Genomic DNA, 25,535 nt, shown 5'->3' with positions numbered 1-25,535 from the left:
AATGATCATAGCACTACTCCTGACCTGGTACCTCTGATCTTTCGTTCCGACCTCTTTTTTCGGCCTCTCTTTTTGCCCCTTCTCCGGGGAACACCCGCCTTTCCATGCTCCCTCCCACACCTTTCTCTGCCACAGCAGTCATGGCCCTGCCTCGCTCTCCCCCACTTCCCTGGTGCCTGTGGCTCCCGCGGGGTTGAGCCCACCCTCCTAGTGCACAGCACGGCTGTCGGAGCCTGCGAGAGCCTTGCCCCGAGCGCGCCCCCTTCTCCATTGCGTTCATGTCCTTGTCAGGGCATTCACTGCCTCCTTCTCTCTCTTCTCTATCCTTTCCTTTCAGCCGGTGAGTAAGGTGAAACTTGGTGTGACTCTTGGTGTCTAACTTCTGCATGAGCCTTGGTCACGGCTTCTTCGTGTGCCCAGCCTGATGCTGGGATGGCACTGTGTGTGTGTGTGTGTGCGTGTGTGTGTTGTTTTGTGTGTGCGCGTGGACTTTTGGAAGGACCCTGCAGTCTCTCTCTGCGCGTGTACTCACACCTGCTCTGGCTGACGCTCACCGCGTGCTCGGTGTGTACGTTCTGTGAGCTGGGCGGGGGTGTGTGCGGTCAGGGTGTGCGCGGGCAGTGCGATGCAGAGCCTGGAGCCTGCTCTCTGCCTGTCCTGTGTGACAGGTGGTAGGGAGCTCTGCATGCACGTATATACCAGGCGAAGCAGGACTCTGTGTGTGCACACACATGCGTGTGGTGTGCTGGGAGGCCTCGAGTGTGCTGTGGTGTGTGCATGTCTGGGCTCCAGGGGAACATGCTCCTCCTCAGGACTCCTCCGTCTGCCTTTATAGGACTGTCTTGAGGGACCGGGATGTGGCACCAGTGTCCTCCCCTGCATATCCCACATTTGCAGCCAGACTTCCAGAAATAGGGACAGGGAGGGGAAAATGATTCTGGGGCTTGAAATGCTTTGGAAGAAGAGGGCAGCCCTGGATGGTGTATTCCTTGAGTGCAGGAAGAGACCATAACTTAAACCTGAGGAACCCATTGCTGCAAGATGTCCCAGAGGTGATGGACTCCACAGGGTTAAAGAAAAGATCATCTTTCTCCTATGCAGAATGAGACCAGCTGGCATCACTTTAGAAAGGACTGCAAACAATGACTGATACGTACAGGGGGAAGGGGCAGCAGCTGGGGGGGGTACTGGGGAACCCGCCATCCTTCCCCAGGGAGAGCACCTTGAATAGACTAGCAGGGACTCCTTGCTGTGCAATGGCTGGTGTGCAGCACTAACAGCAATCCAAAACGAAGGTGGTTGGGCCCCGGGCGGGACTGGAAGACCCTGCTTCAGGCAGACAAATTCTGGGAATGAGGGACAAATACAGGGTTGTGGGAGCCTGCCAGCTAGGGTCACTCAGAGGAGAGGTTATGGACCCATCACCTGCTTCATGGTGTGCCTGTCTCACTCACATCTGCTCCTTTCCCCCAGATCCTGCAGAAGCCAACTCACGAGCTGAAGCAGCAGCTGGCTGGATACTCTAAGCGCGTGGCCAGCTCCGTCACTGAACTCATCCAGGCTGCTGAGGCCATGAAGGGTAAGCACGTGTTAGGGCTGCTTCCGTCTTGGGCGACAGAATGTAGGGCCACAATTACAATCTGGGTCTGAGCAGCTGATGGGAGTAGGTAGGGTGAGAGCCTGCCCCATCCCCACAGGTGGGAGTGAGTGGGGCTAGGGATCACAACCAGAAATGAAGCCATGTGCAGGTTTAGCCTATGCCTATCTTGGTTGCTGTCTCCTCTAGGAACGGAGTGGGTTGACCCAGAAGATCCCACTGTCATTGCTGAGAACGAGCTGCTGGGTGCAGCGGCTGCCATTGAAGCTGCAGCCAAGAAACTGGAGCAGTTGAAACCAAGGGCCAAGCCCAAGGTAGTGGTGCTGAGCCCTGCCTGATGCCCTGTGCTGAGCTTCGAGCAAGCTGGGGGCTCTCATACCTGTGTGTCCATCTCTCCTTCCTCCTCCTGCACTCCTACTGCCTTCCCACATCCCCAGCTGGACCTTTCTGCAGCAGCTTCTTTTCCTCTGTGTCCCACAGCCATAGTTCCTCTCTCCATCTCTGTATATGTGCACCCCACAGCCCCCCTGCCAACTTCCGTAGCTTTCTGCCCTACCCTGTTTCTCAGCACCCCTCGCTAGGACTCATGCCCCTATTTTTGCCTACAGCAAGCAGATGAGAGTCTGAACTTTGAGGAGCAAATTCTGGAAGCTGCCAAATCTATTGCTGCAGCCACAAGTGCCCTGGTGAAAGCAGCCTCAGCAGCTCAGCGAGAATTGGTGGCCCAAGGAAAGGTAAGCCTGGAGGGGGGATAGAAATAGGCGGCATGTGAGTCTGTAGTGAAGCACCATATGTGCAGTTATGGGGTCTTGAGCTGTGCTTTGGGTCTAGTACCGTCCACAGCCCATGGCAGGTGAGCTCGCACAGAGAATAGCTTAGAGACACTGAGGCAAGTGTGGCTGGCAGACAGCATTTTCCCTTTGCACACCACCCCCAGGAAAGCCTTATGCAGCAAGGATCCTGCTGGAGGAGGAAATAGGAGCATGGGAGATGGTTCAGAGATGTGTGAAGACAACCAGTGGGCAGCACATCAGCCTCATCATGGAGCTGCACAGCAGTTAGTTTGGTTAACACAGTCAAAGAGACTGGATGACTGGAGCCCAGCTGATAGGGGCTCACCACAAATGTGATCCCTGGGGCCCTGTGTCAGGCAGACAGGTAAAACTAGTCCTGTGGCTGGAGGCATGGAGCTGAACTTGTTAGGAGATAAGGTGCAGAGATTTAACACAAAGGGCAGATGGATTTAAGGCTGTGGTGGGTTCTCCATTACAATCATCTTTTGGTTGAGAGTGCATGTGTTTCTATAGGGACTGTTTCTGTTCCTGCTGCTGGGCTTTGAGGCAAGAGCTGGTCCAGGGAAGAGCTGAAAGGCCTGTATTAAGCAGAGCATTAGCTTAGTCCCTTATGGCCTGTGGCTGTGCCTCCCTGCCCTTTCGGAAGGACAGCTCCAGGAGAGGATGGCTGCCCAGCAGCACTGATGCACAGCTGAGGTGCCTGTGCAGCGCCAGGCCCAGGGGCACGGGCCCTCAAAGCCTGGGAACTGGGGCCTGACCTGCCACAGGACTCAGTGGCTGCACAGGGAGCAGCAAAGGCACGTCCCACCAGGCAGCCCTCCCCATGGCACAGGGGATATCCTGGCACTGGGCAGCCTGGGGACACTGCAGCATGCGCTGCTGACTGCCCTCATGTCCTGCAGCAAGGGACGCGCAGGGCAGCAAGACTCACTCCTCTTCTCCTGGCTCACAGGTGGGCGCCATCCCAGCCAATGCAGTGGACGATGGACAGTGGTCCCAGGGACTCATTTCAGCTGTGAGTATCAAGGGTGCATGTAGTGGCCATGAGACAGGGGAGATCCTTCTCGCAGGTCCTGCTGCAAAGATGAGGACACTGGGCCCTTTGTCCTCTCCTCCATGGAAGAAGCAGCCCCCTTTCCTGCTCCCACTCCCACCAACTGAGTCATGGTTTGAGAGCTGCTAGTCTCCATCCCATGCCCTCCTACCTCCATGGGACCAGTCTAGGCATACCCTCTCCCAAGGAGGCTGCTGTATCCTCTCTAACACACTCTCTCCCTCCAGGCACGCATGGTGGCTGCTGCCACCAACAATCTGTGTGAAGCCGCCAATGCAGCAGTGCAAGGCCACGCCAGCGAAGAGAAACTCATCTCGTCAGCCAAGCAGGTGGCTGCCTCCACAGCGCAGCTCCTGGTGGCCTGCAAGGTGAAGGCTGACCATGACTCAGAGGCCATGAAGAGGCTCCAGGTGAGTCCCAGTCTGCCTCTGTGCACCTCCTGTGCTGACTGGCTCCTTCAGGCTCCTGAACATCAAACTGAGTGCTCAAGGGGTGGGTGGAAGTGAGATCAGGGCATGCGGGGAGCTTGGGACGGGACCGCAGCACAGAAAGAAACCCACAGAAGGGTTTCTGAGCAGAGGCGTCTCCTCAAGGCTCATGCTCCCTGCCTGCATGCTGTCGTTGGAGGCTTTCTCGGGGCCTGCCCCTTGGGGGCCAGCAGAGAGGGCTCCCTGCTGGAAGCAAAGGTTGAGCAGAGCTGGCCCGGTCATCTCGCATGAGTGTGCATCAGCCACCGCTGCTCCCTGTGCTCTCAGGGAATGCCTGTGGCCTGCCGTGAGCCTGCTCCTGCCTGGGGTGGGTGCAGGGTGCCAGGGCCAGCATGCTGCCCCAGCCAGGCCTGGGTGTCTTATAACAAATGATTTCTAGCCACCTCAGTGCTCCTGTGCACCAAATCCAAGGGCACGTCCAGGCACTGTGGGGCCCCACCTCCCAGGCTTGGTAGCTGGGCCTGTTGTGGGAGGGACGGGGGAAGTAGAGTATCCATAAACTCCTTGGAGGCTGGCGCCTAGCGCAGGAAGACAGTGGTGGTAATTGGGGCACAAACTCCAGGTAGCTTGGACTTCACTGGTTAGCTGTGTGCTGGGCACTTGTGTAATCCTGGGCTGCTGTACTCCAGGGCTTGGCTGCTGAGCCTGGGGGCGTTCAGACCTAATCATCTGGCATGGGATTGTTTGAAATGTGCGCACCAGATCCCTGGCATTCGAGAGGTTAATGTTTGGGGCATGTTTTGTAGTGCCTTGCTCTGACATTCGAGGGTTAACCCTCAAAGGCTGTGGCACACAAGGGGTTAATGCCTACATGTGGCCAGTGGAGGGTCCCAGCCTCTATCTTTTGGGGTGGCACCTCGGGGCCAAAGGCTGGGGAGGGTCAGCCGGACCACTCCAAAGTCGCTGCCCCGCTGCTCAGGTGGGACCCGGAGCAAGGGACTCCCTGTGTCTGCCCGGCCTGGGACAGGACCAGCCCTGGCCCGGGAGTCTGGCTGGGAGCAGCAGTGCCTGAAATGGTCATGAGCGGGTTGCTGCGGTGACGCGCAGCTAACCATGTAAAGGAATCTGCCTGCAGCTGGCCGCCTCTCCTGCGTGGCAGCTCGCCGCCGCCCACGGGCTGGGCCCCATCCCAGCCTGGGGGAAAGTGGAGGCCTGGGAGTCCTGCACCACCTAGCCCCCATTCCAGCTGCCGGACAGGGTTCCCACTCCACCTAGCCCCCATCCCAGGCAGGGCTCCCTGAGCTTGGGCACGCTCGAGCTTTCCGTCTCGTTCTGCATCCAGCCCTCGCACGGAGGGGGGCCCTGAGCCTCCCTGGGCATGCGTCATCCCCACAGCGCTGCTCCCAGCGCCGTCCTGCCCACAGCCTCCCTTCTCGCCTGCGCTCCCAGAGGCCTGCTGATGCCTTGCTACGCCACATACCAGAGTCTCATCTCCGTCTTGCTCCCTCCCCTCTTTCCTCTGTGCTCCACAGCTGGATCTATCCCCTGGCCCTGACGCCTCCCCACCAGGTCCTGCACCCTGGGGTGCTCCTGCAGCTTCCCTGGCTTCGTCGTGCCTGGAGGCGACAGGAGAGGGTGGCCATTAAGACGGAGCAGTTGTGCCCTGGGGTGAGGCTGTGCGGAACAGGCTGGGACTGACCACTGCTGCTTCTCCCTCTTGCCCACTGCAGGCGGCTGGCAATGCTGTGAAGAGAGCGTCAGACAATCTGGTGAAGGCAGCCCAGAAGGCAGCTGCCTTCCAGGACCATGATGAGACCGTGGTTGTGAAGGAGAAGATGGTCGGGGGAATTGCACAGGTGAGGAGTGGGGCTGTTCTGTATGGGGCAGAGTCAGCTGACACCACAGCCTGAATGTGTGTGAGGAATACGTCCTATGATCCAGCAACTCATGGCACCTCTCCAGAGAGCCTCAAAAAAATGCTGCAGACAGGGAAATTGCACCCATGCCACCCACCACCAATTAAACACTGAAGATTCACAGTCCTCCTACTGCTTGTAGTAGCAGGCGCCGCTAGTGAACACGCTTGTATCACGGTCCCAGGCATGTAACACTGATAGTGTCAGCACCATCCCTGCAGCCAGGACACGTGTAGGGCAGAGCACAGGGCAGAGGATGAGAACTGCCCAGCATGGGGTGACACAGGTCCCAGCTCTGTCTCCTGGATGTGATCTGGCTCAAGCCGTGAGCTCGCAGCTGAGACCCACACGTGCAGCGGGTGTTGGGCTGCTCTCCGTTACCTCCAAAGGACCACGGTCCTACCGCTGGGATCATTCTGCCACGGCTTAGAGAAGCAGCAGCTCTCATGCCCAAGACCATACCAGCCCAGGGAAGCTGTGGCTGCAATGTGAGGAAGCAGAGTAAGGTGTGCAGCAGTGAAAGGGCTCAGCAAACACGAGTGCAATACCTTGATGCCCTGGGAGCCTGCTCTTGGATAGGCATTGCTCTGGCAGAGGCTCTGTCCCTAGCCCCTGGGTGGAGGGAGCGGTGATCCCTCAGGCTTTCACTGCGTTCTTGCCCGCAGATCATTGCTGCCCAGGAGGAGATGCTGCGCAAGGAGCGGGAGCTGGAGGAGGCCCGGAAGAAGTTGGCCATGATCCGGCAACAGCAGTACAAGTTCCTGCCCTCGGAGCTGCGGGACGAGGAGCAGAACTGAGCCATGTGCGACTGAGCTGCTCCCGGGCAGAGCCCTCCTGCCACCCACTGCACAGACTGCTGCCGCCGGCGCCTATTTAAGACGACCCACCTCGAGCAAAGGGCTGCCTTGGATAGACCAGAGCTCTGCCTGCACCCAGAGCGCCAGGCCTAACTGAGACACCGCTCGCCACTGCCCCGAGCAGGCGCTGCACCAGCAACTCTGCTTTGCCGCCCAGCCCACCTTCCCACGCGCACGCGCATCCACGCTGCAGCAGGGACACAGCCAGAGTGCCCGGCAGGGCCGGCCCCAGTGGGAGCCTCTTCTGGACTGGCTCAGGGCTTTCCCAGGCCGGCGCTGCGCAGCCTGGGCTGCGGGGTTCCTGGAGCCACAGAGCGCCCTGTGGGGCTCGGGCCACCGCACGCCCAGCCCGGTCCCCGGCCCTCCACACCTTTCAGGATTTCCCGTGTGCCTTTGTCGTTCTCTTCCCAGCTCTCTTCTTCTCTCCCCCCTCCATGTGGGAGGGGGAGAGGCCGGTGTCTTGCCCCCTCTCGTACACCGGGGGCTAGGGAGCAGCTCGGCACGTTCCCTTGCTGACTTCTCGCACAGAGCCGCCTTTCACCTTAGATGCCTTATCGCTGGCTGCGTCTCCCTGCCGCCGCAGCTCCCGCTGCCTCCACAGCTTCACCAGGAGGCACCAAGCCCCCGCCATGAGCCTCTGCTCCAGCCCCAGCCCCTTGTTGGAGGGGCTGAGCTCAGAGCGGCCGTGCCTCCGCGCTGGGGTGCGATGGGTTAGCCCCGAGAGCTGCTCTCCGCCACGTCGTCGCCTTCCTGTGGGGCCTGACCTCCCCCGCAGTCCCCAGCCAGCTCTGCCCTCTTCCTCGTTCCCAAGTGCCTGCATCATTTCCCAAGATCTTCGGTATTTTTGTAACTTTAAATCTCCGTAGTAACGAGTCTGCAGCTTTCAAAATTCATTTATTGCCCTGCTCGTATCCTCCCCACTAACCTCCCAGCCGGAGCAGCCGCAGCCGGTGGCCCGCAGCCCCAGGGCTGCCTGTGCCCAGGCTCTCCCCGGAGTGCCCCGGCCCGGCGCCCAGCTCCCCACCCCTCCTTGGCGCTGGGATGCCCAATCCCCCCTTTCCCTTGCACTTGCTGAGGCTTCTCTCACTATTTTGATACTTTAAGCTTCCCATATTAAACATGAGAGGAAACCAGCTTCCCCCGATGCTCTGGGGTGGGGTGGGGGGGTGGGGGTGTCTCCTTGGAAAGATGCGTTCATCAATAAACCTGGTTTTCCTGCTTTTTTGGTGCCTGTGTCACATAAGGGGGGAGGGGGTGAGCCACCTCGCAGGAAGCCCCTGCAGCTGGTGCGGTGGCGATGAGGTGCTCCCATCCCTGCTGCAAGGGGGAGCAACCCCGGGCAGGGAGGCACCAGGCTGGAGCCAAACCGGTTCAGGGACGAGCGGGTGCTGGGCGAGCTGCGGGCGTAAATTAAAAGGGAGCGATGAGTCCAGGACAGCTTCCTCGTGAGGCCCTTGGGGGTGCGTGTGGGATGGAGAGGACTGGGTGCCACCGTGCATCTACCCAAGGGGAGCTTTGCCCCCGGGCCCTTCCCTTGCACCATGCAGCGGGTTAAGCCTGGCCCCAGTGCAGGGGTGCTAAACAAGACTGGACTCAGTGCAGCCTCTTTTAGGGGGCAGAGGGGCAGCCGGGGAGCAGGAGTGCCTCTGGCTGGGGGTGTCCATACCCCTGGCACAGCGGTCCCCGTGGAGCCAGGGGAGAAGGGGGTGCCGCCGCCATCCCCGGGGGAGGCGAGCGCCAAGCGGGTGCTTAGACAGCACGGAAAATATTCGAAGCACGGCCAGCAGCAGGCACCCGGCCGGCCGGCCCCCCGCTGCCGCCCCACAGGTGCTGCCACGGGGGGGCAGGCGCGCGGAGGGGGCGCCCGCTGTTGCTGGGGGATTTGGGCCCCGGCGGGCTCCCACCCGGTCCCTGCTGTGAGCCCAAAATACCCCGGGGCCAGGCGCCCCACGCGGGCTGGGGAACGGCCGGGGCGCCCTGCAGCACCCGCTTCTCCGCCGGCGGGGACGCGGCGCCGGGAATGCGGCCCGAGCCCTGCTGGCGCTGAGCTCACGCCCCGAAATAGCCCCCCGGGGCCGAGCGGAGCGGGCGGCAGCTGCTCGCGCGCCGCCCCTTCCCCACCTGTTCCCACGCCGTCACTCAGCGGGATTCGGGCATCCCCGGCCCCGCGGCAGCTCTGGCCCCTTCGCCTCCCTCGCCCGAGGAGCCGCGCAGGATTTGTGCCTGCTGCAGCAATCCCGGCCCCGCCAGCTGTCCCCTGACAATCTGCGCCGGCCTGACCCTGCACCAGGTAGCGGCCCACCGAGCCGGGCTGCCGGGCACAGCCGAAATGCCAGGGCTGAAACGTTGCACGGAGCTGCACGTTTCCCTGCCGGGCCGAGCCCCTTAGCCCGCCTGGGCTGAAGCATCTCCCAGCCCTGCCGCCTCGGCCGCGGAGGGCTGCAGAGGGACGTTCCTCCTCCCCCTGGACATTTCGTTCTGGCGCTGCTGAGTCTCGTTGCCTCCCCGCTCCCAGTTCTGCAAAACCCGCCGCCGCGGCCGCGCCGGGGGCAGCGCGTGCCCGCTCCAGGCTGCGGCCCGGCCCCCCGGCAGCCCCCGGCCGCCCACCCCTGCAGCTGGGAATGCGCCAGAAGCATCGAGGAGCTTTATTAAAGCGCCAGTTATTTTTGGAGGAGCCCCCATCGGAAGGGTTCGCATTTTTTGCCTCTCGAATGCAGTTTATTTAGAGCGGAAAGCGCTGGGACGGGCCCGGCGGGGCAGCGCATGGGGCGGCCGGGACGCCCGCGGGTCTCTCGGTGCCCGGGCGTGAGCACCCGCGCCCCGCAGCCGAAACCCGGCGGAGACATCGGCGCCGCGTCGGAGCCCGTACCGAACTGGTGCCCTCCTGCCTCGGGGCTGTGGGCACGGCTGGGGCCCGGCGGCTTGCCCTCCCGGAGGCTTTTCTGCTGACACCCGGGTGCATCGCAGCCCGTGGGTGTCTCCAAGTGCATCGCCAGCCGGCGGGTGCCCCCGGGTCAGTCCCAGCCCAGTGCCACCAGTGTGCCCCAGCCTAGTGTCACCAGGGGTGTGCCCAGGCACGGTGCCACCGGGGTGCCCCCAGCCCAGTGCCACCAGGGTGCCCCTAGCCCAGTGCCACCAGGATGCCCTTGACCCAGTGCCACCAGGATGCTCCTAGTGTGGTGCCACCGGGATGTCCCCAGTGCAGCACCACTGGGGTGGCCCTAGCCCAGTTAGTGGAGTGTCTGCAGTGCAGAGCCATGGGGTGCCCCTAGCCTGGTGCCACCAGGGTGCCCTTAACCCGGTGTCACCAGGGTGCTCCTAGCACAGTGCCACCAGAATGTCCCCAGTGCAGTGCCACCAGCATGCCCCTAGCCCAGAGTCAGTGGGGTGCCCTTAACGCAGTGTCACCGGGGTGCCCTAGTGCGTTGCCACCAGGATGTCCCTAGTCCAGTGTCACCAGGGTGCCCTTAACCCAGTGTCACCGGGGTGCTTTGAGTGTGGTGCCACTGGGTGTCTCCAGCACGGTGTCAACAGGGTGCCCTTAACCCAGTACCACTGGGGTGCCCTAGTGTGGCGCCACCAGGATGTCGCCAGCACAGTGCCACCAGGGTGCCCCTAGCCCAGAGTCAGTGGGGTGCCCTAAACCCAGTGCCACCAGCGTGCCCATAGTGTGCTGCCACCAGTGTGTCCCCAGCGCAGTGCCACTGCAATGTCCCCAGTGCAGTGCCACCAGTGTGCCCCTAACCCAGTGCCACCGGGGTGCCCTTAACCCAGTGCCACCGGGGTGCCCTAGTGCGGTGCCACCGGGATGTCCCCAGTGCAGTGCCACCGGGGTGCCCTCAACCCAGTGCCACCGAGGTGCCCCAGCTCGGTGCCACCGGGCGCCCGCAGCGCGGCGCCGCCGCGGTGCCCCGTGAGCGGGCGCGGGGCGGCGGGGGCGGCGGGGGCGCGGCCCCGCCGGCGGCGGCCAGCCTGTCCCTAAAAGGTGCTGGCGGGCGGCGGGGGAGGCGCCGGGGCGGCCCCCGCCCGCGCGGCCCCTCCCCGGCTCTTAGGCGGCGCGGCGGGGCGGGGGGCGCAGTGCCGGTGCTCCCGCCGCCCCCGCCGCTCCCGCCGCTCCGCGCCCCGCGCCCGCCGCCGCCGCCGCCATGGAGGCCATCAAGAAGAAGATGCAGATGCTGAAACTGGACAAGGAGAACGCCATCGACCGCGCCGAGCAGGCGGAGGCTGACAAGAAGCAGGCGGAGGACCGCTGCAAGCAGGTGGGCCCTCACCACCCTCCCCCCGCCGTGGCCTGCCTGCCCCCGCCGCAGGGGTGCCCGCCCCGGGGGACCTCGCCATGCGGGTGCCTGGCCCCGGGCACCTCACCCCAACGGGTGTCCTACCCTGGGGACCTCACCCCAATGGGTGTCCAATCCTGGGAACCTCACACCGACGGGTGTCCAACCCCGGAGTCCTCACCTCTCCCTATGTCCAGCCCCGGGGAGCTCACCCTGATGCATGTCCAACCCTGGGGACCTCAGCCCAATGGTACTCCAACCCTGGGAACCACTGCCCTAGGGATGCCACCCCTGGGACCTTGTCCTGCTGTGTTCCCAGCTCTGGGGACCTCATCCTTCTCAGTGTCCAGCCCCGGGGAGCTCACCCTGATGCATGTCCAACCCTGGGGACCTCAGCCCAATGGTACTCCAACCCTGGGAACCACTGCCCTAGGGATGCCACCCCTGGGACCTTGTCCTGCTGTGTTCCCAGCTCTGGGGACCTCATCCTTCTCAGTGTCCAGCCCCGGGGACCTCACCCCTCCTGGTGTCCAACCATGCGGACCTCAGCCCACTGGGTGTCCAACCTGGGAGACCACTGCCCTAGGGGTCCACCCCCAGGTACCTCACCCCACAGGGCAGCCAGCTCCAGTGATCTCACCCCTCCTGGTGTCCAACTGTTGGGACCTCAGCCTGCTGGGTGTCCAACCATGGGGACCCTGTCCCACTCAGTGCCTGGCCCTGGGGACCTGCACTCCAGCCCACTGCACCACCACTTGCCTCAGCCACCCCCAAACGCCAGGCCATGCCTCAATGGGGCACCTCAGTGCCAGCCCACCCCCACCTGCCACCTCCTTATCTCTCTCCCATGGAGACTCTTTGGGACAATGTGCTCCCATCCCGGGTGCATGGAGAGGGAGATCTCAGTGCCCTCTGGAGCTGTGTCCCCCAGGTGGGACCTAAACAGCCCCTAGCATGAGGAGGAGGCCACCATCTCCTTGCCCCCATCAGGCTCAGGGATACCAGAGGCTGCTCTGGCCCCAGGGACCCTGGTGGTCCCCAAGGACCTGCAGCCCCAAAGTTGATGGAGTGAGTGTGTCCATGTGCTCCCTTACCGGTTTGGGCGACCCCACGACGAGGGCGACTGTCCCCCCCCCCCCCAGCCCCACGGGCACTGCCAGTCCCCTCGAGACCTCCAGCCTTGTGCGGCCCCCCTGACCCCTGCGCTCCCATCCCTTCCCCAGCTGGAGGAAGAACAGCAGGGCCTGCAGAAGAAACTGAAGGGCACGGAGGATGAGGTGGAGAAGTACTCCGAGTCTGTCAAGGACGCACAGGAGAAGCTGGAACAGGCAGAGAAGAAAGCTACAGACGTACGTAGGCTCGCCAGCAACCCCTCCCCTGCGGGCGCACCAGACCCGGGGGGGGGGCAAAGGAAGAGGGGAGCCTTATATGGGAAGCATCTGTGGGGAAGACTGGCCGGATCCCATTCCTGGGACGCTGACACTGATCCGGGCTGAGCCACGGTGGATGCAGGGCAGGGACCAGCCTGGGGCCGCCTGCGCGCTGCGGGCGTGCGGGGGGCGTGCCGGGCACCGCTGGCGCAGCCGGTGCCTCCTGGCTTTGCCGGAGCTTCGTGGGTAGAGCTGAGCTCGCACTCAGCCCCGCGGCACTGCCTGCGCCCCAGACCCGACAGGGACAAGCGTCTGGAGCTGGGTCACCGGTGCACCGCCGGTACGGTTATAGTAAAAGCTCCACGGCGCTTGTTGGGCCATTGCAGGAAAGCTAAAAGGAGCAGAGAAATAGAAGCAGCTCTTGCCCGTGGCCAGCCGCCGTGGTGGCAGTGGGCGCTGGGTGCAAGGAGGGATGCTCGGGGCACCAGGCCGCCCTTTTGGGGGCTGGTGTACAGCCCCGCGCCCTGGGAAGGGCACGGCCGGGAGCAGTTTGATTTAGCGTTGTGATTGATGTTTCTCCTGAGAAACGATCCCGCCGGGGAGACGTTAGGCAGGTGTCAAAGTTGGCTTGTGCATGGCCGGGCTGAAGGGTGGAACAGCTGTGCGGCCTCGGGGAGCAGAGCGGGGTGGAACGACCTGCCGTGCCACACGGGGCATTTGACACCCTATAAATAAATCCTCCTTTTGGTAGCCAGTCCTTCTCTGATGAACACCAACCCTGGAAACCGGAGGAGAAGCTAAAGGGGAGCCGTGTGGCGCGCGGCCAGCAGGGGCACGGCCAGGCTTTTTAGGATTGGGAACGAAAAATTCAATCCCGGCTGGTTTAGGGAGCTAAATGGGGGAGATGCGTCAAGTCTCTGAGGTGGCCGCCAAGGACAGGGGAGAGCAGACAAGGACGAGCAGCAGCCGCAGGAGCCCCTGGGGCGACCGGCTCCTCCGGGACTTCAAAAAAGATGCAGAGAAGGAGCAGGCGGGCAGGTGGCCCCATGGCTGGTGGGACCTCCTCGGGCGCAGGGCTGCCTGCGGCAGGATCGAGCCAATGCCCCTGGCCGATCCTGCCGGGGCCGGGCTGAGGCTCGTGGGAGAAGTTTGCAGAAGTTTGTCCTGCGAAAGGTCCAGCTTTGCTCGGCGACCTTAGGGGCTGCCTCAAGTTAATTAGATACCGAAACCATTAGTGGCAATGGTGGAGATCCTGAGGAAGGGCCCATTAATGCCGGCTTAAGCCAGGGGCGCTGAGCTGGGCAGAGCAGCTGTAGGGTCTGTACCAGGGTTTGCACTGCTCTGGCTGGAGGCTGGTCTGGGCATGCTAGGCACGGGGTGCTCTGGGGCGGAGGGGCCTCCCGGTCCCGGAGCCCGGCGGAAGGGGTGGCCGCTGGCACCGAAAGACTTTGGCTGTGGCGCTGAGGGGCACGGGGCGGTTTGCAGGTCACGATGGGCTCCATGGGGCCGTCCCGGGCTCTTCACAGTAGTGCCCCGCTCAGGGCTCGGAGAGGCCCCCGGGCTTTGGGAAGGGGAGGCCCGTCCCACAGGCTGCGGAGGCCCAGGAGACCGTGGGATAAGGGCCGCCAGTGGCACCTCTCGGCGAGCACCCGGCGAAATGCAGGCTCCGGCGTTCCCAGGCCCCGCTCCCTGAGGCTTCGCCCCCGTTCCCGCCCCGGCGCTCTCCCAAGCTGCGACTTTGCTCTTATTTGGCGATTCCCCGAGCCAGTGGGAGGGAACGGGACTCTGCTGGGAAGTGACTGCATCCCGGGGTGGGGCCAGTGCCGAGGCACCCGGCCACCGCCGGCACCCACGGCCCGCTCCCACGGCCCCTCTGTGCCCGGGAGCCTCCCACTGCCCGGAGCGCTGGCTGCCGGGCCGGGGCAGTGCCAGCCCAGCCGAAGCATCCACGCTGCCATGGGGCCGGCGGCGCCCGGCAGAGCCACCCCACGCCGCCATTTCCCGGACCCTCCAGGGGCTCGGGTCCTCGTGGGGCTGCCCGGGCTCTGCCCACAGTGCTCACTGAGTCGCTCATGGCCCCTATGGGCAGAAGGCCAGGAGCCCCCCGGCCCCATGTGGGGCCGGGGCACGCAGCTGGGGGAGCACCGCTCCCGCTGGCAGGGCCCTGTGCCGTGATGCCCGCAGCCCCCCAGGCTCCTTCCCACATGGCCGGCGGAGCTGGTGGGACCAGGCGCCCTGACAGGGGGCACCGAGCACCCAGCCTGGGGGGAGCACTGTGCATCCTGCCCAAAGGAGGCATCGTGCACCCAGCCTGGGGGGGAGCACTGTGCATCCTGCCCAAAGGAGGCATCATGCACCCTGCCCAGTGGGGCACCGTGCACCCAGCCTGGGGGGGAGCACTGTGCATCCTGCCCAAAGGAGGCATCATGCACCCTGCCCAGGGGGGCACCGTGCACCCAGCCTGCGGGGAACACCATGCACCCTGCCTGGGGGGGAAGTGTGGACCCTGCCCAACGTGGGCACCGTGCACCCTGCCCGGGGGGCACTGTGCACCTTGCCTGGGGCAGGGAGCATCATGCACCCAGCCCAGGGGGGCACTATGTGCCCTGCCTGGGGTGGGGTAACCATGCACCCTGCTTGGGGGGGGCCATGCACCCTGCTTGGGGGGGGCATCGTGCACCCTACTGGGGTGGGGGGGGCGGTGTGCCATGCATGGGGGAGCACCACACACCCTGCCCCGGGCAGCACGGCAGGCCCAGGTCCGGTCGGTGGCAGGAGGAGGCGGAGGAGGAGGAGGCGGAGGAGGAGCAGGAAGGGATGGAGGCAGGGCGGGCGGCGGGAGCGGCCGCTGCCTGAGCGCTTCCTGCCCGAGCCAGCGCGGATCCCACAAAGGGCTCCGCGGCGCGGCCTCCCCTCGCTCCCCCGCCGCCGCCGCCGCCACGGGGCCATGGCCGGCATCAGCTCCATCGACGCCGTGAAGAAGAAGATCCAGAGCCTGCAGCAGGTGGCCGACGAGGCCGAGGAGCGCGCCGAGCACCTGCAGCGCGAGGCCGATGCCGAGCGGCAGGCCCGGGAGCGGGTAAGGCCCCGGCCGGGGGGGGCCGCGCCGAGGCCGCCCGCCGCAGCGCCGAGCGGTGCCGGGGAGGCCGGAGCCCCCCCGAGCCCCCGTGGCTCCGGGCAGCAGCGCGGGCCGGCGGGCCGGGGCGCCCGGTGCAGCCCCGGGTGGGGCCCGCGGGCTGGGGGCTGGCGGCGGATGCCGTCCCGCTGCCGCCGGCGCTATCGGCGTGGGCAGCTGCCGCCGGCTTCCGGGGGCCGCCCCCGCCGCGTCCTCGGCCGCGTCTCCCGGGAACGGTGTTGCCTGCCGCGGGGCATCCCCGGGGCTCACCGGGGAGCGTGAGGAGCGCCGGGGACGGAGGCCAGCCCTGGCCCCGCTCGGGGTCAGGCAGATCCTGGGAAAGGATGCCTCCGCCTCGGCGGTGCGCGCTGCTAAAGGTCCCACGGCCAGGCCGTCGCCTCCCGGCTCGCCCGAGCGTCCCGCTGGTGTCGCCAGGCTTCGGCTCGTTGCTGGCTTCGGGGCTTTTTTGCCGCTTTGTTTTTTTTTCCGATGCTTTCCCCGCGGCTCGGACATCCTCCCGCTATCGGGGGCGGCAGAGCTGGGTGCGGCGCCCGGGCTGTTGTCGCCAGGGCTGCGTGCAGAGGAAACGGCCCCTTCCTGCGGCTGTGGATCGCCTTCCCCGCTTGCCGGCCGCTGCTGGAGAGCTCATGTTCCCGAATGGCTGGCCAGGTCCGGGAATGCAGCCGGCCAGGCCTGTCCCAGCCTGTGGGAAAACGGGGTGGTTTTCCCCCGGGTTGGCGCAGGTCCCTTGGCATCCCAGGGCATGGGGCTGCTCCCTGTGGTGTCGCCTCATTGCTTGCTCCCGGGTTTTTCGATGCCCGTGTGCATCCCGCGCTGGGGTCGGGAGCTGCCAAGGCAGCGGTTCCCAGCCGCGGTGAGCGCGGGAAGCCTTGCTGCGTGGGACAAGCGCGGGGTCAGGTGCCACGGGCCCGGGCGGCCTTGGCTTGGCTGGGCGCCAGGCTGCCCAGGGCGACCCGCCGCATCATCCCCACTGCCGCCGCCACCACGGTGCTGTGAATCCGGAGGGTGTCCTGCCGGAGCGCCTCTCGGCTTGCTCCGCTGCCACCTCTGTAAACAGGAAATCCGCGAGCAGCTCCGAGCTCCTTTTCGGGAGCGAGCCCGCGCAGGGCATTCCTGCTCCTTTACTCACCGCTCCGCAAACCCCACATACCAGCCCCATGACGGCACCGCCGCGCCGGCCACCTCTTCCGCACGGTGGGGAGCGACCGAGGGGCTGGGAGTGGCAAGCAGGGCCGGGGCTGCTGCGCGGTCGGCAGCGACCTGCATCCAACGAGGTGCTAGGGACCAAAGATGGGATGGGGAAAACCCTGTTGTCCTTAGGAAAAGGCACCGGGGCCGCTGGGCGTCCCCGGGCAAACGGTGGTGTATGAGTGGGTGCAGGGTGAGCGTTGGCGGGAGCAAGGGTCGGGCGCTCCTGCAGCACAGGGGTGCGCTGGGCAGCAAACGCAAAAGTAATTGCAGAAAATGCTTTCCACGTATCTATATGTGTGTATGCGTATGCAACTTGCAATTAGCCTCTGGAGCTCATTAGCACAAGCGAAGAGCTCCGTGGGGTTTGAAGCCAGGGCAGGGCGGGTGTCCAGGTGGCAGCCAGCTTCCGGGGCTGTCCCATGCTGCCTCTAGCACAGCCCGGGGGCCAGGCCGTGCCCCCTCCCTGAGGCAGTGGCTTGCACCTTCCCCGACTGACCCGGGCCCCGGCTGGGACGGGGACGCCACATCTCGGTGCGCTCAGTAGCTGCAGCCGCGCTGCGGGGGGCTGGTGCGGTGCGGCTTGAGCAGCGTCAGCGTCTCTCGGCGCTTCCCTGCTGCGGCAAGGGGCGACCGTGGTGTTTCTGCTCCCCCAGGCCGAGGCCGAAGTGGCTTCTCTGAACCGCCGCATCCAGCTGGTGGAGGAGGAGCTGGACCGAGCCCAGGAGCGCCTGGCCACCGCCCTGCAGAAGCTGGAGGAGGCTGAGAAGGCGGCAGATGAGAGCGAGAGGTGCGATGGGGGGACGCGGGGTGGGGGGCCCTGGAGCGCTGGCAGCCCCCTTCGCCCTCGGCTTCTCAGTGGGGTTCGGGTCCGGGAGGGAGGCAGGCTGCCAACAGGGCAGCACCCGCGAGGTCCACCAGGAGCCCAGCAGCCCCGTGCTGCAAGGGCTGAGCTCCCTTCAGGGGATTGTGCCAGGCTTCCTGCAGACCCCGAAGGGAGAGAGCAGGGCCACAGCGTGGAGAAGTTCCCCAAATAAGTGTGTTCTTTGCAATTTCCAGGGCACTCTTAAAGTGCTGAAAAATATGGTCTGTTGCTCACAGCAATATCAGGCAGGAGCTAAAGCCAGAGGCTGCTCAGGGTCTGTTTTCTGTCCCAGAGCAGACTTGTCCACTCGAGGGTGAGCAACGGCTCGGGGAAGCTCCTGGCACCTAGGAACTGAGGTTGAGTTTTAGTAGAAGCAGTGGAAGAGCCTTGCTCAAAGAAGCGCTGCGGAGGGTGTTTCCCCATCCTCCGATGGCGACAGCACAGCTGCCAGCAGTGTTCACGCCTCCAAAGGAAAAGTGATGCAGACGGAGGCACTTAGGTTTTATGGGACTAGCAGCCACCGCCCAGGAGCTGCCGGGTGCCCAGACATGTCATCACGTTCTGGTGTGACACGTTTCCTCAGCGATCATCAGCAGCTGAGCTGGTGGAGAAAAGCCTGTTGTGTTGGCCTGTCCGGGCAGCGTGGGATGGTCCTGCAGCCCCCCAAGAGTGTTGCCCCTGCATGAGAAACGGCTTTGCCACGGGAAGTTTCCTAGCATTTCCCGAAGGCTGCCAGGCTGCCAGGCTGCTCATGCGGAGATTGCGCCCAGCCCTTATCCTGGGCCGGATGATGGGACAGGCTGGGACAGTGCAGGACGAACCTGGCTGAGGAGCACCACGGCCACACCACCTCACCCCGGGAAGCGGCCCCGGGTGGTCTTGGGGCAGCTCCACTGCCTGGCCGCTTTGTTGCGCACGGGAGCACCCCGGCACGACCCTAATGCGCAGAGTGGCCAGGGAGTGCCGGCGTCCCCAGGTGACGTCCCTCATCTCCAGAGCCGGAGGATGGCAGGTTGGGACATGCATAGAAGGGGCACGTCCCGTCGGCCACGGCAGTAACATCTTCTGGCTTGGACTTTCCTCAGAGGCATGAAGGTCATCGAAAACAGGGCCATGAAGGACGAGGAGAAGATGGAGCTCCAGGAAATGCAGCTGAAGGAGGCGAAGCACATAGCTGAAGAGGCCGACCGCAAATACGAGGAGGTGAGTGCCGCTTCCCACGCGCACCCTCTGCCCCGTCCTGTGACCACCACACCAGGCCCCGGAGCTGGGACCGCCCGGGGCCGACACGCGCCTCTCACTGCTGCCGACAGGTCGCCCGCAAGCTGGTTGTCCTTGAGGGAGAGCTGGAGCGCTCGGAGGAGCGGGCAGAGGTTGCGGAGAGGTGAGTGGTGGCGCTTACGGCCAGTCGCTCCGACACAGCCCCCAGCCCAGCAGCCCGAGCCCCGAGCCCGCGGGGTCCCGGGATGTCCCTTCCCCGCTGGTGCTGCTGGCAAGCTCCGCGCCGGGGCCGCCCCCCGCACTGGGGTGCCCTGGGCTCGCCAGATGGCTGGGAGCGCATTTGACCCTGTTCTCTGCTCGGCCCCCCCCGGGGTGCCCCCTCTTCCCCCCCCCCAGCCGAGTGAGACAGTTGGAAGAAGAGCTGCGGACCATGGACCAGACTCTCAAATCCCTCATGGCCTCAGAGGAAGAGGTACTGCGGCAGGGGAGCGGGGAGCCGCGCGGCAGCCCCTCTCTCTCCGTCTCTGTCTCTCGAAGCGTGCAAGCCGCCTCTCTCCTCTCCGCACCGCTGCCTCGGCCACAGCCTCACCTTTCCTTCCCCTTGCCCTGCCGGCGGCACACGCTGGAGCCGGGGCCCCGTGGACGGGGCTGGCCGGGCACGCGGAGGCCAAAGGGACGCTTCCCACGCCGTCCCCTCCTCTGCTCCTCGGGCCGCCTCGGCCCCGCTTTCCTTCCCGGAGCTCTGCCTCCAGCAGCGGCGTCCGTGCAGGCCAAGGAGTCCCGAGGAATGGATGCGTCCCCGCAGCCACCGCTCACTGCCATGGTGCCTCTGCTCCTCTTCCACCTGCGTTTGCTGTTTTTTTCTCCTTTCTCATCTTGTTCTCTCTCTTTCTTTCCTCCTTCCCCGCACCTGCTCTGTCGGCTCCTCTCTGTCCTTCGCCTGCCCCTGTCCCCACTCCCTCACTTGGTGGCCCCTGCTTGGGATGTAGTAAATGTGGTGACCTAGAGGAAGAGCTGAAAATTGTCACCAACAACTTGAAGTCCCTGGAGGCCCAAGCTGACAAGGTAGGACCTGGCTGAGCTGGGGCTGGGAGAGGGGCCAGCCGTGCGTGGGGTTTGGCAGGGGGCCGGGGTGACACACAGGCGCAGCCGTGCCGCATGACTCACGGGTGCTGTCTCTCTCCGCAGTATTCCACCAAGGAGGACAAGTACGAGGAGGAAATCAAGCTTCTAGGGGAAAAACTGAAGGAGGTAAGGCATTTGGGGGAGGGCACCACAGGAGAGGGGCTGGCGGGCAGGATGCCCTGCGCTTGGCTCTGGGATGCTCCGACGGGGTGTCTCTGCCCTCGGGAGGTCTCCCCGTACCCTCTGGAGGGCGAATGATTGCGTCCCTGGGGAGGATCCCCTCAGTGGGAGCAGGCCAGCCCCATCAGGGCATGTCTGCTGCCCCCCCGCCCCATGCCACCTTCTGCTCCCGCTGCACCGCTCGCCTCTGCCCCCACAGTGCCAGCTCGGCCTTTGCTAAAACAGAGAAATGAGGTGCTGGAAAAGACAGGAGGCAGTGATTAATTTATACTGGAAGAAGACTTGGAGGAAAGGCTATGGGCCAGGCAGAGCATTAGCACAGCCCGACCTCGGCACTGAGAGGCTCCACCTTGTTTTCAGTCGCTGTGGCTGCACTGCAGAAAGTCCTCTCTCAGCCCCCTGGGGAAGCATCCCTGGCGTCCCACTCCTGGGACGTATGCTGGCTGTAGCTCCTGCCCCGCTTGCATGTACTTCGAGCCGCATTCGTTTAGCGGTGATCCGTGTAGCGTTGGATGAACACATGAGCGGTGAAGTGTGCAGCCGCTAATGGGTTCTCCGCTTTCAACAGGACAGATTAGGACAAACAGGACGCCCAGCACGAAGGCACGTTGCCCAGATGCCTCCTTTGAGGAGGGCCCTGGGAGTGCTGCCCTTCCTGGGATCGGTCTAAAGCGAAGCAGTGCTGTTGGCCTGGCTCCCATGGGCTGCACTTTGTCATGGGGGGCACCACCAACCCTGCCTATGCTTCCAGTACCCCAAAACAGAGTCAAAATAATCTCTTGAACCCCCCCCCCCACCTGGTGATCCAGGTGCTTGGCAGCTCCACCAGCAAGCCTAGGTGTGGGCTCATGGGAGGAGATGCAGAAGGGGCAGGTTTGGGGTCTGGTGCAGACATCTCCATCGTGCCCCGCAGATCTGTAGCTCATCTTCTCTCCCCTGTGCTCCTGCAGGCTGAGACCCGAGCAGAGTTTGCCGAGCGGTCCGTGGCGAAGCTGGAGAAAACCATTGATGATTTAGAAGGTAAAACTTCCTCGCCTGCCCCGCTTCCCTCACTCGTGGGGAGCACAGGCAGCCTGGGAAGGCCTGGGGTGCTCTGCGATGGCCTGGCCAGGGCTGGCATGTGCCCCTGGCTGGGGCAGGACAGGGCATGGCCGGGGTGAGGACCAAGCACCCTGCAGGTGCGCCGCGATGGGTGGCCTGGATTGTGGGGTGGTCACGGGCACCCAGGATGGAGAGGGCTGGGATGAAGAGCTGCTGGGGGCCATGGTCCCCGTCCCCCTGGCACCAGGATGCCGTGGGTCAGGAAGATGGCCGCATCCATCACTCCAAACTGTGCACGGCGCTGCACTCGCACACTCCCACCGCAGCCCCCTGCTCACCGCCACTCTCTCTCTCTCTCTCTGCCGCCTGCCCCCCACCCTGCTCCACCGCCCCCCTGCCCACCCCTCGCCTGCAGACGAGGTGTATGCGCAGAAGATGAAGTACAAAGCGATCAGCGAGGAGCTGGACAATGCGCTTAACGACATCACCTCCCTCTGAGCCCCCACCGGGCACCAGCACCACGCCACCCTCTGCCCGCCGCCCCCCTCCCCGCTCGCTGCTCGCCTGCCCTGCCTGCCCCATGGTTGCCCCTGCCCCCTGGCCCTCCTCAGCACGAATCCTTGGGGCCGGAGCCAGCCCAGGTTGCTCCCAGGCTGTCCCTCCTTGGGAGGAGACGGAGGACTCGCTGCTCAGGGGTGCCACGTGGGGACGGGGGGCAGTCACATCTCACCTGGGCGCCCATGTGCTGGGTGAACGGCTGCCCGTGAGGTGCAGGTTTGGGTGGGTGGGGGGGCCTTCCCGAGGGTGCAGATGCTTCCCGTGGCAGAGAGAGATGGGTGGGTGTCGGCGGCTGTGGGGCTCTCCCCGTCGCTGCACCCCTGTCCCAGCACTGCCTAGTGATGGGTTGCAGGACAGGAATGGGGCAGACCTGGGCCAAGGACCCCTTTGCTCCAGCATCATCCTCCTCAGCTCCCACCAGCACTAGGGAGCAGGAGAGGGGGTCCCGCTGCTGCAAACAGCCTCCAGGGCCGGGGGGGGGCAGCCTGCCCCCCACAATGCTCCCGGCAAAGCCGCCCCGGTGCTGCTTTCTGAGGCACGGGCTGCTGCGGGGGATGCAGCATCCCCACCGTCGGAGCAGGGGGGAGGGCTTGGCCCCGAGGCGGGGGGGATCGGGCCACACGGGCAGCCCTTCCCCAGGCAGACAGGCAGCCCCTGCTCCCCCCTCGCCCCTGCCTCCCATCTGTCCGCTGCACATCGCTGTTCAGTTTGCATTTCATGACTTCTTTCTTTTCTGTTCTGTCCCTCTGGGTTACTGAGTTGGTCTCAATAAAGCATTTTCTCTCCTTGGTTTCTCCTTTGGTTTCTTCATGCTGCTCTGGTTTTCCACTCTCATCCCTCATTTCCTGCCTGTCTCACGTGGGTGCCAGCAGCTGGGCGGGAGGAGGTGCTTGCCCGCAGCCACCGGAGCGCTGGGACCACCTCAGGTGGAGCCCCGAGCGGCTCCCGTGCTGCAGGGCTGAGGGCAAAGGGGCCCTTTGTGCCTCCGCCTGGGGTGATGACCCCCACCTCCCCCCCCGGCTCTCGGGCACAGCTTTCCTCATCTTTTGCCTCCTTCCAAGACCTGCTCTCCATCACTTTCGTGGCTTGAAATAGGGTTAGACCTGGTCCTGTCCTTTCCCCAACCACACTCTCAAAACATTGCCTTTCACAGCCCTGGCATCTCTCGCATCACCCTTCCCTGTTGAAAGGGCTGACCTTGTCCTTCAGTGGTGATTCCTGGCCCTAAAGGGGTCCCAGCTTCAGTGGATCCTCCTCCTCCTTCCTTGGCATCGTACCCTGCCCCACCACCCCTTCCCCAAACAGATGGACCCAAGGCCCCATCCCTGCCCCGGGACCTGCTGCCTCCCTGCCAGCCCCAGCTCGGCCCCGCTGGCTGCCGCCACTGCAGGGTTTCCACCGAGGTCTCTCGCGGGGAGTACTGTCTCTTTTTTGCTAACTCTCCTTTCTCTCTCTCTCCCCCTCTGCTGCGCTGATGTCTTCATTTTCTCTAGAGCGCTCGAGGCAGGAGGCCGAGAAAAACCGTGTTCTCACTAACGAACTACGGGTCATCCTTACCGAACTTAACAACTGAGCTGCAGAAAGCTCCCCGGCCACAGCCCATGCCTGCTCCCCTCACGCGGCCCACGACCATGGGGCTGCCGCAGTCCCTGCTCACCATCCCCGCGGTTCTCCCGGGCCCCAGCTGCTCCCCTGCCCTGTTTCAGGTCAGGGCTGGGAGTCCCTGCCCACTCTCCGCTGTGGCTAAGTGGTGCGTGGAACAGGGATAGCCAGGCCTTGGCCTCCCACCCTGGGGTAACTGCCCTGCTCGGTGGGGCTGGAGAGTGCCTCCGTAGCTGATCGGTTTTCCCAGGGAGAGGAAGGAGGGTTTTCCCAATGTCCTGGGACACCCATGCCATGATGGCTGTCCCCTGGCATCAGCTTGGCCCCGCTGGGGAGGGACGTGGTGGCTTGTGTATCGCTGCCTCCCTCCCCTCCTCCCCTGGGCTAGGGGACCTTGAAGGTGGCCAGCCTCTTCCTCACTACTCTGGTCATCCCAAACAGTGCAGGGAGGACTCCCCTTGGAGCAGAGCCTCCCTGCTGGGAGGGCTGGGACAGAGCTGGGGACCAGGCAGCACCCTGCTGCCCCAGGCCTGGGGCGGGGGACAGGGCGGTGGCGGGCAGAGCCTGGCCAGGAGCCCTGGGAGATGGGGCTGGGGTAGCAGTGCAGGGGCCTGGCCAGCGGAGCTCTAGGTCCCATCCCCATCTCTAGAAGGAGGAGGATGCAGGTGGCGAGTGAGAGCCGGGGAAGGCTCTGGCCGGTGGAGCTTGTCCCTGCAGCCTCATCAGCTCTGCTCTTTCTCTGTGCTGTCCCTCTGCCCGTCCTCCCGGGCTGCTGTCTCACTCCTCTTCTTCACGGAGCACCACTGGGTTATGGAGCAGGCACTGGCTCTCCTCTTTCGCTGGCCGAGGGTTTGCACACACGTCTGTAGCCAGCCAGCAGCAGTAGTGAAGACCTTGGGTAGGACGTTTTGTGGAAATTGGGCCCCCCAGCACGGGGCTGCACAAGGCTGTGTCGCGCGGTCAGTCAGTGCTTGTGCCCCAGGGCCGTGGGGCGCGATGGGAGGGTGGGAGAAGCCAAAGAGCGGGGATCGCCTGTCCCCAGAGACTGGCCCGGCCACCCTGGCAGGTCCCGGAGCGGCTGGGCTCATCCCTGCCAGCACCGGGGCTGCTTGCACAGACTCTGCTCTGCAGGGAGGCCCTGCTCTGTTGGATGCCGTTGCCGTACTGAAATGTCCATTTGTGTGCGTGTGTCTGTGCCTGGTGTTGCGTGTGTGGGTCTGTCTGTGCCTGGGTGTGGTTGGCCTGTGTCTGTGTGCGTGTGCCTGGCTGTGTGTCCCTTGTGTTCACAGAGAGTCTGGCCAGTGCCAAAGAGGAGAACGTTGGCATCCACCAGGTCCTGGACCAGACCTTGTTGGAGCTGAACAACCTCTGAGCTGCCTGGGGAGCCCCTGTCCCTCTTCCCTACCCCACACGTGCACCCCACTGGCACGCTCTGGATGTCATCAGCTGAACTGCGTCTTGGCCAAATCCACACATCCATTGAGAAGGGAAACCCTGCAGCCTTACACCGTGGCTTGAGGGTGTCTTGTCTGTGCACAGCCAGAATGGCTCTGTCCTGTCTTCATGTCCAAATATTAAAGCAGTTTGACAAGATGGAGAGAGTGTTTAGTCCTTGTGGGTGTGTGTGGACACTAGGAGACGTTGGGGGTGTGTGTCTCCCTGCCTTGTTCATGCGTGGGGGCTCTGGGCCTTGCTGTGGGGCAGGTAGTGCCGTTGTAAGGACACCCTCCTTGGCCTTGGAGGGCTGGGAGTGATAATGTGCATAGCTTGGGCTGCGTTCCCACATCTCCAGCTCTTCCTTGGCATGTGAGGGATGCACAGCCATAAGGGAGGAAACTCAAAGTCCAAACTGACCATCCTCTGATCTGGTGCACATTGATGGCAGTATGTCACTAGTGTGTCCCCTACCAAAACCGGCATGTTACCTCCCTGGCACTTGGGAGCCGTGCAGGCATTGACCTCTCCATGGAGCCTGTTTCATGGTTCATGCTAACAACACAGTCTAAGCACATGTACAAGCGTGTGTCCACACACTGTTGCTTATCAGTGTCTTCTCCAGGTCTGCACTTAGCTGCTTACCCAGCGTACTGGTTGTATTTTCTATTACCAGGCCCTGAGCACCTCCTCAGGGACAGCTGTCTAATCTAACCTAGCAGATATTAATATAATAGGCAATCAATTCCTGAAGCGCTCAGGCAGTTTCCTCCTGGTTTGTTCCTTTTTCCCTTAAACAAAGCAAAGAGTGCCAGGACGTGTCTCCTCATGGGCACCAAAAAGGGAGGGGGCTCCCCTGGAGATGCCCAAGAGTCATGATCCAGTTCTGCCC

At 64.0% G+C, this 25,535-nt stretch overlaps 2 protein-coding genes across 11 annotated transcripts in view; both read left to right on the top strand.

Annotated features, from left to right (window-relative positions):
- LOC112991933 (talin-1) overlaps positions 1 to 7,867 on the top strand; it is a 59,835-nt gene extending 51,968 nt beyond the window's left edge. For both annotated transcript variants that reach the window (XM_026114759.2, XM_026114758.2), the window contains 7 exons: positions 1,474 to 1,579; positions 1,787 to 1,911; positions 2,206 to 2,331; positions 3,344 to 3,406; positions 3,673 to 3,855; positions 5,604 to 5,729; positions 6,455 to 7,867. In XM_026114759.2, coding sequence (XP_025970544.2) covers positions 1,474 to 1,579; positions 1,787 to 1,911; positions 2,206 to 2,331; positions 3,344 to 3,406; positions 3,673 to 3,855; positions 5,604 to 5,729; positions 6,455 to 6,586 — 861 coding nt within the window. In that variant the 3' untranslated portion in view covers positions 6,587 to 7,867. The remainder of the gene's footprint in view (positions 1 to 1,473; positions 1,580 to 1,786; positions 1,912 to 2,205; positions 2,332 to 3,343; positions 3,407 to 3,672; positions 3,856 to 5,603; positions 5,730 to 6,454) is intronic.
- Positions 7,868 to 10,698: 2,831 nt separating this feature from the next.
- Positions 10,699 to 24,802, top strand: LOC135323512 (tropomyosin beta chain). Of its 9 annotated transcripts, none has more exons than XM_064500445.1 (9): positions 10,699 to 10,905; positions 12,147 to 12,272; positions 17,274 to 17,407; positions 18,568 to 18,685; positions 18,796 to 18,866; positions 19,693 to 19,768; positions 19,892 to 19,954; positions 20,959 to 21,028; positions 21,465 to 24,602. In XM_064500445.1, the coding sequence occupies exons 1-9, from the start codon at positions 10,792 to 10,794 to the stop codon at positions 21,545 to 21,547; spliced, it is 855 nt and encodes a 284-aa protein (XP_064356515.1). In that variant the 5' UTR covers positions 10,699 to 10,791; the 3' UTR covers positions 21,548 to 24,602. The 9 variants fall into 9 exon arrangements, with proteins under 9 accessions (XP_064356515.1, XP_064356513.1, XP_064356511.1 ...); XM_064500443.1 differs by having other exon boundaries at positions 10,700 to 10,905; positions 24,499 to 24,802; XM_064500441.1 differs by lacking the exon at positions 19,693 to 19,768 and adding an exon at positions 19,100 to 19,175 and having other exon boundaries at positions 10,700 to 10,905; positions 24,499 to 24,802.
- The last annotated feature ends 733 nt before the right edge of the window (positions 24,803 to 25,535 follow it).

Source organism: Dromaius novaehollandiae, chromosome W (genome assembly GCF_036370855.1).
Source record: "Dromaius novaehollandiae isolate bDroNov1 chromosome W, bDroNov1.hap1, whole genome shotgun sequence".
Taxonomy (NCBI): domain Eukaryota; kingdom Metazoa; phylum Chordata; class Aves; order Casuariiformes; family Dromaiidae; genus Dromaius; species Dromaius novaehollandiae.
The sequence above is the reverse complement of the archived record's forward strand: the minus strand, read 5'-3'. Positions and strand labels throughout refer to the sequence as shown.